Source organism: Aegilops tauschii, chromosome 7, assembly GCF_002575655.3.
Source record: "Aegilops tauschii subsp. strangulata cultivar AL8/78 chromosome 7, Aet v6.0, whole genome shotgun sequence".
Lineage (NCBI taxonomy): Eukaryota > Viridiplantae > Streptophyta > Magnoliopsida > Poales > Poaceae > Aegilops > Aegilops tauschii.
Window position 1 is genome coordinate 649,226,374 of NC_053041.3, and position 13,344 is coordinate 649,239,717.

Sequence of the window (13,344 nt, forward strand, 5' to 3'; positions counted from 1 at the left end):
CCTTGACGCACTCCTCCACGTCGGCGTCTCGGGGGCGGCACTCGTACATGGCCTTGTTGAAGTCGTCCAAGCAACCGCCATTGGTCACGTGATGCACGACGATCGCCTTCTTGTAGTCCTCGGCGCACTGTCGTGCATCGCTTGATGCATCCAGTGCGATCATTGTGGTCCAGAACCCCATGGCGTTAGCTAGCTAACTAGCTAGGGTTCACAACTACTGATTCTTCAATGCCTGATGGATCAGTATCAACTTGAGATCAAGAGGTCAAATCACAAATTGACAATCGACCACGTACACCAGCGCGCGGTCTCGAATTCTGCCAGTTACCACGTATAGATGATGTGGGGAAATATGAACTGTGTAAACAGACACTCCGGAATCTTCATTCAGATCACACGGATCAGACTGATATAAAGAAATCAAGGCTAGAATATACTATGCGGTAACTGTGCATTAAAAAACATTAATGCAGGCGATCCTCGTATCTTCCATAATGATTTCTTTCCAATTATGACGTGGATGATTATACGCTTGTCATTCGATTTGATACTCCCTTATAAGACCACCATCCCCTCATCTGGCAAACACACCAACAATTTCACTTCGATTCCTACCTACATGCATGGCTCCCAAGAAGGTGAACATGGAGTACATCGCCAACGGCTCAGCCCGGAAGGCGACGTTCAAGAAACGCGGCATCGGGATGAAGAAGAAGGCCCGCGAGTTGTCCACCCTGTGTGGCGTCGACGTGTGCTACGTAATGTACTACCCCGAGGGCGAGTCCTCGCAGGTGCCGGAGGTGTATCCGTCTGTCCCGGAGGCGATGCGCGTTATCGACCGTTTCAGGTCCACGCCGGAGCTTGACCGGTGCAAGAAGAAGATTGGCGGAGAGGACTACATCCGGGAGCGCATTAGCAAGCTCCAGGAGCAGCTTTCCAAGGCGCGACGGGACACCCACCTGCTCGAGACAAAGGTGCTGCTGCACGACGTCCTGGCCGGTCACCGCCAGAGCCTCGCCGGCCTCAACATCGAGCAGCTCGCCAGCTTGGGCTGGATGGCGGATAACTATATCAAAAAGGTCGGTGACTGCATCGCCTCAAACAAGAGTAGGAAGCATGCTGGTCCCCTGCCTTGCGATGCCACAGCTGCCAACGTCAATGCCGAGGGCCCACCGCTGCAAGGTTGGGCTACGGAGGTTGTCAAGGCCGGACCTGACGTCGACGGCGCAGCATACGGTGGCAACGCCGATGGTGATGTGACGCAGATCAGCAACTTGGCCGTGGGATTTGCATGGGCTGATCCAGGTCCGCATTTTCCTCGTGTATAAGGAGACCGTGTGCAACAGTGTTGGCATCAAAATAAAGGCCTCGTGTCGATGGATATACTATGTACGTAGGCTCAAGTAAATTTTTTTTTTGAGAAATTAATAAAGATCCGTTGATTCCTGAAATTTATATATTGCAAAAAAAATGCAAATATATGTTATATATGGGAAGGATCGAAACAAGAAGAAATCGACCAAGTGGCAATGAAGATATTGTTATTGACTATAGCAATTTACAACTGAAGATATTTTGCCAGAATTTGCAGGCCACTTCTTGGACATAGAAGCTAATGGAAGGTATAGCTTTGATCACTACCCAGAGCAACAGGCATATCCTGCTGCGGCTTCTCGCGAGCCTTAAGGATCAATAAATTAGACTCATATTGCAGCAGGTTGGAACCGATTATTATGGAGGATGCAACATGTGTGTCGCACGCAAACTGGCTGCGGATTCTATAAATCAACACTAGAAGTACCGATTATTATGTTAAATTACGTCTTTACAGTTCCTCCGCTACAAAATTTTGAAGTCATATCTTCTTTGTACATCAAACTTTTTTTTGGTGGTAAATCAAAACTTTTATACTCGACAAAATTATTAGAGAAATGTATCAATGGCTGCAACACTAGATATAAATAACACCTTTTTTTTACAATGAACCTAATGAAACTAATTTAGCATTGTAGATGTAGGTAGGCCTGATCGATCAGTATCAACCTTGTGTCAAGAGATCATATTACAAATTCACAATCGACCACGTGTGCTACCTTGGTCTCAAATTCTGATAGTTACCACATACAGATAATGTGGGAAAATATGGACACACATTCGTCTTGTCAGCCAAAGCCCAAACGTGCAAACAGATACTCCAGAATCTTAATTCAAATCACTGGGATCAGATTGATATTTGTTTGGATCTTCAATATACACGATATAAAGAATTGAAGGCTACAGTATACCTATGCCTTAAGCGTTTTAACATGAGTTGTCTATTTTTTCTGCAAACAAAAATTCATCATTGACAATCTTATTGTCAACAAGGATAATTCAAAGTTATTGACACATAGCGTACCTTCGAAGAGGCAATAGTAAATACCAGCAATTGGATTAAACAAAATAAACAGCACATATCAATATTGACCGTTTTAAAAATTCTCTTGTTAGGAGATTAATACTCCTAGGGGAAGAACCAGCCCAAGACAGATTTTTGCTTGTAGGAAGCTCCGTCAAGTTAGACCAGGCTAGTTTCGCCGCTGATCATGTCATACACGCAATAGCTGAGATTGTGGGGGTCGCAGCTGGCAGCTTCAATCAATGGCCATGCCCGCTTCCACTCGGTGCCTAGAATAAAAACACGGTTACCTCCTTGGAATATCTGATCATGGTGCTCCGACGAGGCTCGGCCTGCAGCAAATGCCCTGGAGCAATTCCTGCCGACGAAGAGGACTTGTTCTCCCAAGTCCCTCACCTCCAACCAATGACCCTTGTCAAAATCTGCCTCAAACACACACAGATTCAACACGAAGACATCAGTACTGCTCCTCCTCCACCGCACCATCAGTAGCTTTTGGTCATCGGATGATACGACCAGGTAGTAACTGGCATACATGTCCCGCTGTTTCTTGATGACATGGTTGATGAGAGGCTGATGCATCTGTTGATGATTCTCTCTGTTGGCAACGAATGATTCATGGCAGAAGAGCTCTTCCGAGCTGGTGAGAGCAAAAGCCTTTCCATGGTGAAAAGCAATGTCCTTGTAGCCAGAACCATAATGATCATGACACGGGATAGGTGACCATGCACCACGGATCTGCTGGTCCGGTCAGAGGCATGCAAAGTTCGTGTACCGAAGGTATTGGATTCCGGAGTTAGACACCGGGGCGCTGAGTGAAATGTTGGGGAGTATCGCTGCGATGAGAGGAGACGAAGACGAGCACACAAGCATCTTGATGCGCACGCTCGCCTTCATACTCATGGTCCCGAAATCGCCGCCGCCGCCGTTGACAGTGGACCTGCTGTAGTAGTTGGTGGAGATCTCAATGGCGGCGCCTGTGTCTCCGCCGAAGAATGGGTCGCGGAGGAAGAATCTGCCAGAGCTCTTGTGCCGGTACAGGACCAGATTGCCGAAGCAGGCGCCCGCGCGGCAGCCCTTGGGCGTGGGGAAGCAGCGGCGCACCTTCTTGTTGTCGGCGAGGCTTCGGTACGTGCCGTTGCCGAGGTTGATGCACGGCAAGGCAGGCCGCAGCAATGAGCGCTGGTGCCGCAAGGCGTGGCGCCAATCGCGGCAGACGGCGCCGAAGCTCAGTCGGTCGTTGTGGGATGCGAGGCGGGAGAGGACGAGGCCGGCAACCTCCGGCGGCAGGTCCCGCCAGCATGGCGAGGAAGGACAAGTGTCGCCGTAGGTCGACTTGCCGACGCAGAGACCCATGAGGAGGCGCCGAAGGTCGACGCGACAGCGGCGGCGCCGATCGTTCTGGGGAGGTCTTCCTATCAGAGGTCCGGGAGGATATGGTTTGCTGACCTGTGCGCCGTTGATTCTCCTCTCCATCCAACGTTGTTAACAATTGACCAAATATTACGGGTCATTTTTAACAACCACCTTAACAATAATATATTTGGCCACGCTCTCCGCACCTATCTCTAAAGGCGTGCACGTCTCATCATGCAGGAGTACAACGCTCAACATATGTATCTTTTCTTTTTCTTTTTTTTTTTAAACTGTCACCTGACTTTATTAACATACAGAAGTAGAAGCAGCTAGATCGCTAGCCACCAAAGAAGATACAATGTCATTAGCAGCGTCATGCCAATTCATGCTACCTCCCAGGGACATATGGGCACCATGGTCCTTGGGTAGCCAGGACATGCGCCACTGAGTTACAGACAGGATTACACACATACACTTCAAACTCAATAAAGCTAGTAAAAAGAAGAAATTTTACCTCCCGAAAAAGAACTCTGTTACGAGCAATATCCAATTCATTGGAAAGAAGAGCCAAAGTGAGCACTGTGGAGGCCGTTTCTATGATGATACGCCGAAACCCCGACTTCAGCCGCGAACTCAATCGACAGACAAGCTATCGTCTATGCATGCAAAGCATCCGCCAGGAACTGGATTTGGCCGATACCAAGGCCAATGACATTTCCAGAAGCATCCCTAACATAAAAGCCTCAACGCCAGGTACCATTATCTTTTTGGAACGAGGCATCAATGTTTATCTTTAGGAAGCCATCAGGAAGCTTAGACCAGCGCTCAATAGGGGCAACATCTGAACATGAAGTATACGAAGAAGTTCAGAAAATTATGTAACTTGTACAGCTGTAGAGGATACGATCGCCGCTGCTGAAGGACACCTATTACCATTATTGACCGCATTTCCAGCATTCCACAAATTCCACATCATAAAAATGCTGAACATGTAGGGTAACGCAGCAGAAAACAAAAAATTTCTGACCTACGCACCAGCCCAGGACCACTATGGAGACTGCATACATGGTTTGATCTTTTTCATTACCGACTCGTAGCGTAGCGGGAAGTAGAGTCGATGACGATCGGCGGTGCAGATCCCGCAGCTAGGATTTACAACCTCCCAACCGCGAGGATGTATACCCTCATCTGCTCCTCAGACAGCCCTCCAGGAGGCGGTCGAACAGCCCCCCGGACGGTGTCGCGGACAGCCCTTCGGGAGGACCTTCGAAACTCGAACGGTCACTCGGACAGCCCTTCGGGAGGACCTTCGAAACTCGGACGGTCACACGGACAGCCCTTCGGGAGGCACTCACGAACTAAGACCGAAACTACGATCTCTCTACAGAGTTGCACACATACGGTGTCATCTATCCGGCAGGGCTTCGCCGTCCAGAACTAGTTCCTGCCGGAACCCAGACAGCCTTACGGCTCTACGAAACTCTTTTCGTGGGAGGGAGAGAAGAAGCCAGATAATGCATGGCATGTGTATGAGAGCAAGGGATGAGTGTGGAGGGCTGCCCCTCCACCTCTATTTATAGGAAATCCCAAGGGGGTAGGGTAGTTTCACAAAAAACCCAAAATGCACATGAATGAAGTCCTTCCACAAGGACCTAGGAGTGAAACCAAGGAACAAGAGGGTCCCCAAGGGGGGGATACCCCATGTGGCCGGCCACACCCCCATGAGGGGCCCAAAAAATGGCTCCTATCCATCCATGTCATCCCCAAGATCTTTTGGAGCAAAGCCCCAAAAGGTGGCTTTCCATAAAGTAACCATAAAGCTGATTTTCACTATTCACGACGACATTTTTCAGCGTCTGATCGAACTGCAAATATTTATGTGGGCTAAGAATATTTCCAGTACCCACTAAAATGATTTTCAACGCATTCCGAAACAATTCCGGTTTTAGTGATTTTCATCTGCGAAACGCATCTGAAGTGGCTCCGGCAGCTCCGGAACATTTCCGGTTTTTATCTCAGAAAATTCCAAGAAGCTTCCAGAATGATTCTGGCATCCTCCAAGAATTATCAGGCATGTGCCGAAACCAATTTGACTTAATGGTGTATCCCGAAACAACTTTTCGGTATCATCGAAACTTATCCGATGACCTCTCTCTGCGGTACGATTCCGCTGTCCGAAACTTTTCGGTGTCCGAAACTTTTTCGGTGATTTTCTCTCAGACTCCCTGTCTATTATTCAGCAGATAGATGACCCTTAAGCGTGTGACCCTATAGGTTCGGTGAAGTATAGACATGACCCGGAACCCCTTCCGATCAATGACCAACATCGGAGCCGTGGACACCCATATTGACCCCTATACCCACACGAATAAATATTCGAGTGAACCTCCAGTTGCCGTGTGCTATTCCTGTTGCTTCGCGATATGTTACAAATACCCGAGGTGAGACATGTTGGCATTCCCGTGGATCAACAACTTGTCCACTATGCTAGTTACCTCATTACCGGTATTGTTCTCTTTTCTCGTTATCGTGTTCCGGCATCCCCGTGATCAAATCACAAAGTGTCTGGCCAGACGATGATGGATACCGTAACACCGAGAGGGCCCAGAGATATCTCTCCATCGTTGGAGGAGCAAATCCCAATCTTGAGCTATCAAGTTACTTGACACACTTTTCCATGAACCCGTAAGCCTCCGTAATAGCCACCCATTTACGGATGACGTTTAACAAACCCCAATGTTCATGAAGCAAGCATGAAGAAACTCGATACTCTCATGGTCTAAGGAATCATGCAAACGTTAACCATCTCTGTGTTATGTACCAATAAACTTGTGACGAATGAATCTCATAGCATAACATCATGCCGGGTCGATTCAACACAAATGTTCTCTTAACATTATGCCCTCAAGGTTGGTGACATAGACATGCCCATGATCAGGAAAACATAACCATCATGCAACACTTGAGCTAGTCTTAGAGGCCAGACTAGGAATACATTTTACCGTTTATTATTCCACATGTGCATATGAGTCTTCCTCCGAGCCTCGTGGTTATTGCAGACTCGAGAACCATAGCAGTTATAGCATGGAACATAAACATAATTATGAACTCGGAGATAAATAATATCATTTATTATTGCCTCTAGGGCGTATCTCCTACAGAACATGGATGTCGCATTCTTCAAGCATAGCAGAGCTTCGACTGATTGTTTTGCATCAGCACAGCTGAGAAACAGACCCCTTACATGCTCCTAGTTAGCTTCCCACCAAAGAGACTTTGAAAATATACATTTGAGGAAGGCATGGCCACCATCCTCGTCGAGGCATTTTCATATCAGGAAAATGGTATCCAGGTCAATTCCAAGAGGTTTACGATTTAACCGGACACGAAAAGTGTTGTGACTCAATGTCCAAAGGAACACTACAGAATTTGCTCTATTCGGTGATAAAAACCCTTCCGGCGAAACTTGAAACATCGTCAAAGATAATTTTCTATGACGGTCCGCCATCATGACCCCCCCCCCCCGGGTTGCGCCCCCTGCAACTTTGGTGATGTTCCGGACTGACTTTTGGCGACGGTATTCGGCCATCATTAGGCATGTGCTTATTCTGCGATGATTTGTAGTGTCGCAGAAAATAATTTGCAAACTTTAGATTTTTTAAGATCTCATTTGTTTATATCAAAATTATCTGTGTGGGGCCAAATCACAAAATATATGCTTGTAATTACACTTGTCGCCTCCACTGTGCGGGCCTACTTGACAGGGACAGAAATAACCCATTAGTAGGAAAAAAAATGGCCCATGGGTTCTAGCCAAGGAACTGATGCCTTCGTCGTGGTGACCAACCGAATAGCATGCCGATGGCGTGGTCACCGCCTAAACTGGATGAAATGGCATCGATTGTCACCATTAAGATTGAAAGTAGACTAGAGATGAGAGAATTCAATGGACAACTTCACAAAATATAAAAATAATACATAATATCAATACAAAATATGCAGAAGTTCATACGTAATTAACATGCATATTTTTAGAACATAACAGAACAACTTGAACTTATTCATCGTCGTCGCTGCCGTCCTCCATGTCGCCGCAGTCCTCCTCCTTGCCGCCATCCGAGTCGTCGTCGTCGTCGTCGTCATCCCATTCGCTATCGCTACATCTCATCGGCCCTCAGCACTTTGATCGTTCCACTACATTCGGCATATGTCTGGCGGATACTATCTTGTAGTACTCAGAATGTGAGGGACATCATCTTCATTAAATACTTGTTGAATAAGATCTTGGTCGCACTGCCCAGAAATTTGGTCCATCGTATCAGAAACCTTCTGAAGTAAAATCTAGACTCTAACTGTACTAGGTCTTGTAGTACTCCCTCTTGGTACCCATGGATCTTCCCAGATATTAATGTTTTGGCCATCCCCTATACGCCAGATCAAGCCTTGTTTGGGAAGATCATGACCTTTCAGAATACTCCTCCAAGTGTAAGAGTTGCCATTCTTCGGCATGACTTTCAAGAAATCCACGTGTGGAAAGTATCTCGCCTTGAGAAGTTGAGCCCATAGGGACGCTGGATTTAGAAGGATCCTCCAGGATTGCCCATCTAGCATATAAATATTAAAGGAATAGAGATCCCTGAAACCTATACCCTCATCCTTCTTCGGCTTAGATAATTTGTCCCAAGCAACCCAATATAATTTATTTTCTTCATCCATTTGACTCCACCAAAACGACATACCACAGAAGAGATATCCTCGCAAATCCCTTTGGTGATGTAAAAGCATGACAAAACATAAGTTGGGATCTCCTGAGCCAGCACCTTAATATAAATTTATTTTCCGGCTTTAGAAAGTGCTCTCGCTTTCCAACCTTAGATTCTGGCCCAAATTTTCCCTTTAAGATACTGGAAAATTCTTGATTTGGATTTTCATATATGAACTGGGAGCCCTAGGTTCCTCTCGTTTTGTCCCTTGCCATAAATATCCTTTGATCAACACGTACAGCCGCATCCCGCAGGCACATCATGCTGCAGCTTCTTGTGAGCTTAAGGATCAATAAATTGAGCCCATATTGCAGCAGGTTGCAACCGATTTATTATGGAGGAATGGAAGTTGTGTGTCGAACGCAAACTGGCTGCGGATTCTATTAATCGACACTAGACCTATATGTTACATTATTTCTTTACAGTTCCTCCGATCCAAATTATTTTAAGTTAGAGCTTTGCAGTAAATCATACATTATTTTTGTGGTGAATCACACTTCTTTATATTTCACCAAATCCATAGAAAATGTATCAATACCTTATCTCCGCCATTGGTTGCTTTGAGATGAGGGTTGGGAAATGCTAATTTATATTCCAATATGTTTTTTTCAATGGCCTTAATGAACCGATTTATCGGATGTCCCCGAAGGGACCAACAAATGATTTAGCATTGTAGATGGAGGCTTAGTCAAACTTAAAAGTTTTCACTTAGGACAAACCCAGAACTTCAAATAATTAATATGGAACAAAGGGATTATATTCTTAGCAGCCAATTATTTGATTAAGTTATAGTTGGCCGACGCAAGGAAAGTATTGATCAAAATAGATGGCCCGAGATTAAATAAATGTAAACAAGCAATACCATGGTAAAACAATTAATGATACAAATATGGCGTAGCATTCCTAGTTTTTCACCTAAAATGTGAAATAGAAAAAATTGCATCGAAGTTCTCTGGACAGTCTTCTTAAACTCCCATGTTGCATGTGTGTCAAAACATCCAACAAAGAAGCTACAAGTGCATTATTTAGTTTTGCCGATATATTTTCTATAACTGAACTGAGATATACGACTGGTCAAGGGGTTAAGAGCCAGTTATTTTGGCGGTTTCAAAATAAGCCTCCTCCTCCCAAGCTTTTCTTATAAGCCACATCTCACATTTATTGTGGCTTCTAAATTAGTTATGGGATAAGTAATTTAGATGCTTTCAAATATAAGGGGCAGCTTGTTTTTTTTGAGCCACCTAAAAGAAATGGTCCTAAATAATGGCATAGAGCAAACTCTACATGACTATGTATACACAGGAAGGAAGTCAGACATGGTTCACGACAATGCGGGCAATCAAATTAATTATTGAAGCCATATGAAAAAATGTATTTCCTATAAATAACTCTACAATAGACAACAGCGCCTTGAATTGCTTTAGGAAAATTGACATTTCAGTACATAAATAAAAGATTATTATAATGGCCATCGGTTCAACAGTGGATTCTATAGTGATGTGTGTGTCCATCGATCAATCCATTTAAAAAAATCTTTCGATTGTTACCCAGAGGAGAAGAACCATTCTGACCTGGGAAATTTTTCTGGACTGTGACCTGTACGAAGAGCAATTAAATTGGTCTTTTTGCTCTTCATGTCAGACACACAATAGCTAGGGATGCCATTGCCGAACTTTCGGCAATCAGAGCACCCGCATTTGGCAGCAACGTCCGACTATGCCAATTTCCATGCAAATGACCAGGCATTACCGAAGAGAAACACAAGGTTCCTTCCTCGAAATATCTGGTGATGTGCTCAAATAAGCCCGTTACTGCAAACGCTCTGGAGCCAGTCGGGCCAACAAAGAGGACCTGGTCGCCCAACTCTTTCAGCTCGGACCACCGGCCCTTATCAAAGTCCGTCTCGAATACATACATGCAGATTCATCCTATGGCGATTGATCTTGAGCCCATTCATCATTTCAATGATGTCCCACCGCACCATCAGTAGCTTTTGCTTGTCGGCTGATCTGACTAGGTGATATATATCGTGTGCATATTTGCCCCATCTGGTTGTCCCCTAATGACATGCTCGATGCGATTGAGAGGTAGCGAATCTCCAACAAATTCAAGGGCGGATAGATCCCCCATCCAGCCGATGGCGAAAATCTTTCCATCATGGAAGGCTACGTCCATGGTGCTGATCAACACATGACCACAAAAGCGGCTGCGGCGTGCTCGGACGGAAACATGCAATGTTAGCATCATTGTAGAATGAACTGCCTTCGAGAGTTGCAACGACGAGTTGAGGTGGCCAGAGGACAATTTTTTTCATGTACAAGTTTCCTCCACGCACGTGTTCGGGCTTGCTGTAGGTGCCGACAACCTCGTCACCACGATGGTTGCGCGAGATGTACCGGCATGGGAGCTCGACGGCTGGGGTGGTTCCACAGAATGGGTTGAGGAGAACGCATCTCCCGGCTGGTGCTCAAATAGGAGCCAGCTGCCGAATGAAGCTTCGACACGGCAGTCGCTAGGCACCGGGAAGCGATGCACCTTGCCGTCGATAATCAGGGCCGTCCAAGACCATGTGCGAGCAGTGCGATCGCACTGGGCCCCCAAGTTTCAGGGGCCCCAGATTTTGGGCCTTGTAATATTTTCTGGTAGTGTATTTTCTTTGTTTGCTGTTGGGCCTGCCGGCCTTGTTTGCTCGCCCGAGCGCCTCCCAAACTCTCTCCTGGTCCCTGCTCCCGATCAATTAGATCGTCGCTTCGTTTCGAGTATTTCTCGAGTCGCCCGCCTAGATCATACGCTTGCCGCCAGTTTCTCTGACAAAAACAAACTGCTTGCTGCGAGCGCCATCGCAAGGACCAGGAGGGCAGGGGCCATGGTGCAGAATTTGTGCCACGAATTCGAGCAGAAGTCATGGTTAAACTGGGCGCCCACACCACCAAGCAAAAAAGGAGCCGCTGGCTGAGCGCAAGGCTAAGGCCAGATCGAGCAGGATATTTAATTTACGCATCACCGACCAGTCAATGTCAATCACAGGTGCGCACAAGCCATACAAGATTTGTTTTATGCTTTTTTCTATCAAATACATTGGTGGCTAATGAGTATACTGAACATGTGCATCGTTCTCCAGTTAATTAGCAAAATTGATATATGTTCATTCTCAATGGGTGAAGTATTTGGGGAAGATAGTTCGTATGATATATTCCCAAATATTGTACGAAATAACACATATATAAAGCATACAGTTTAACTGGGAGTTTGCATTCAGTGCGAAAAAGTGAGAGCATGCTTTAGCAATATTTATTTTTAGGGCCCCAATTCACATTTCGCACTGGGGCCCCGAATTTCTGGAGACGGCCCTGTCGATAATGCTCTGGTACTCACCATCGCCAAGATTGATGCATGGCATGGCTGGCGACAGCTGCGGGCGCTGGTGCTTTGTGCCGAGGCGCCAGTCGAGGCACACGGCACCGAAGCTGAGGGCATCGTGGGACGCGAGAGGATCAAACCGGCGATCTCCTGCGGCAGGTCCGTCCAGGATGGAGAACTAGAAGAAGTGTCGCCGGAGGTCGATTTGCAGTTGCAGAGACCCTGGACGAGAGTTGAGCATATGCATGCTCGACGCGGCGGCGGCGGCGACGGATCAAAAGGAAAGTTTGTTAAAGCATCTCCAACAACCACGCAACGCGCGTCACGCAAAAAAAGAGTTTACAACACCGGAATCGTCAGCTTTTGCGCGTCGCGGTGTGCTGGCTTCAGCAGCCGCTGCAAAATATAGCGCGCCCGAGCAGCTCCAGCAGGAGCTGCGAAAAAACGGCGCGCGCACTCAACATATGCACTCCAAACAAATAAAAGAATATAGGCATAGATAAATAAACGATACATAGATAGTTCATAGCATAGATAGTTCAGATAAATAAGAAAAAGACACTAGTCTGATTCCAATAAAAAAGATAAAAACTACGGTGCAACTAGAAACTACTTCGAGTCATCCTTATCATCCTCGTTGATGTCGTCCGAGGTATAAAGAAACGCGTCTTCACAACGAGGATAGTTGTCGTCAAGGAATGACACATGTCCCATATTGCATTGCGATATCGCCAGTGCCTTCTGCCGACGCCTGTCCGCCCGGTCCGTGCGGCGCTTGGCCCTCCTCTCCGCCCAGAAGGCGTTCTCGTCGGCGACGTTCTGCGGGTAGCGCTGGCGCCACTCCGTCATGGCTAGCTCGTCCATCTGCGGTGTTCCTGACGGTCCTCGATCGTTACCAGACGCGGCGGCGGCGCGAGGTCCTGTGCCTGCTGGCGCGTCTGCGCGTCGTGGAAGTTCATCTGCGAGCGTGGCCTGGAGATGCGCCACGCCGCAGCGTCCTATGCGTAGGCGGCCTCGTGTGCAGTCTCGAAGGTCCCGACACCGAGACGCACGTCGCCGCAGTGGATCTCCGCATAGAACGTGCCGAAAGGGCGGACTCGGACGCCGCGGTAGCCCGACCTGCGTCGGCGACGCGGCGGCATGTCGTCGGCGGCGGGAGAAGGGCGCGGCGCCGGCGGCGTGGTGCCGGATGCGAAGAAGAAACGGGCAATAAGGGGAAGAGAGGGTGGCGGGAGCGCTCGAGTGTGGGGCTGGTGGCATCGGGCGCGCGCGTTTTGTAAAGCGTGCACGACGCCACACGCCAAAACTAGCGCGTGTTATCTTTTGCCGCGCGCCTGAATTTCACGGGCCCGCTGGAGCGCGCGAAACCATTCCGCACGCGCTAAATCTTAATTTTCCCGTGTGCGTGATATTTGCCGCCGCTCTTCGAGATGCTCTTACTTTGATGATCTGCCGGCGCCTATCTTG

At 47.3% G+C, this 13,344-nt stretch overlaps 2 protein-coding genes across 2 annotated transcripts; one reads left to right on the plus strand and one right to left on the minus strand.

Annotated features, from left to right (window-relative positions):
- Window positions 1-623: 623 nt before the first annotated feature.
- Window positions 624-2,588, plus strand: LOC109736523 (agamous-like MADS-box protein AGL80). The gene is made up of 2 exons (XM_073503210.1): window positions 624-1,305; window positions 1,592-2,588. The coding sequence occupies exons 1-2, from the start codon at window positions 624-626 to the stop codon at window positions 1,684-1,686; spliced, it is 777 nt and encodes a 258-aa protein (XP_073359311.1). The 3' UTR covers window positions 1,687-2,588.
- Window positions 2,558-3,874, minus strand: LOC141027606 (uncharacterized). Its single transcript, XM_073504692.1, has 2 exons — window positions 3,174-3,874; window positions 2,558-3,038 (listed from the first exon to the last, which is right to left on the minus strand). Exons 1-2 carry the CDS (start codon window positions 3,872-3,874, stop codon window positions 2,558-2,560), a joined length of 1,182 nt encoding a protein of 393 aa, XP_073360793.1.
- Window positions 3,875-13,344: the final 9,470 nt, after the last annotated feature.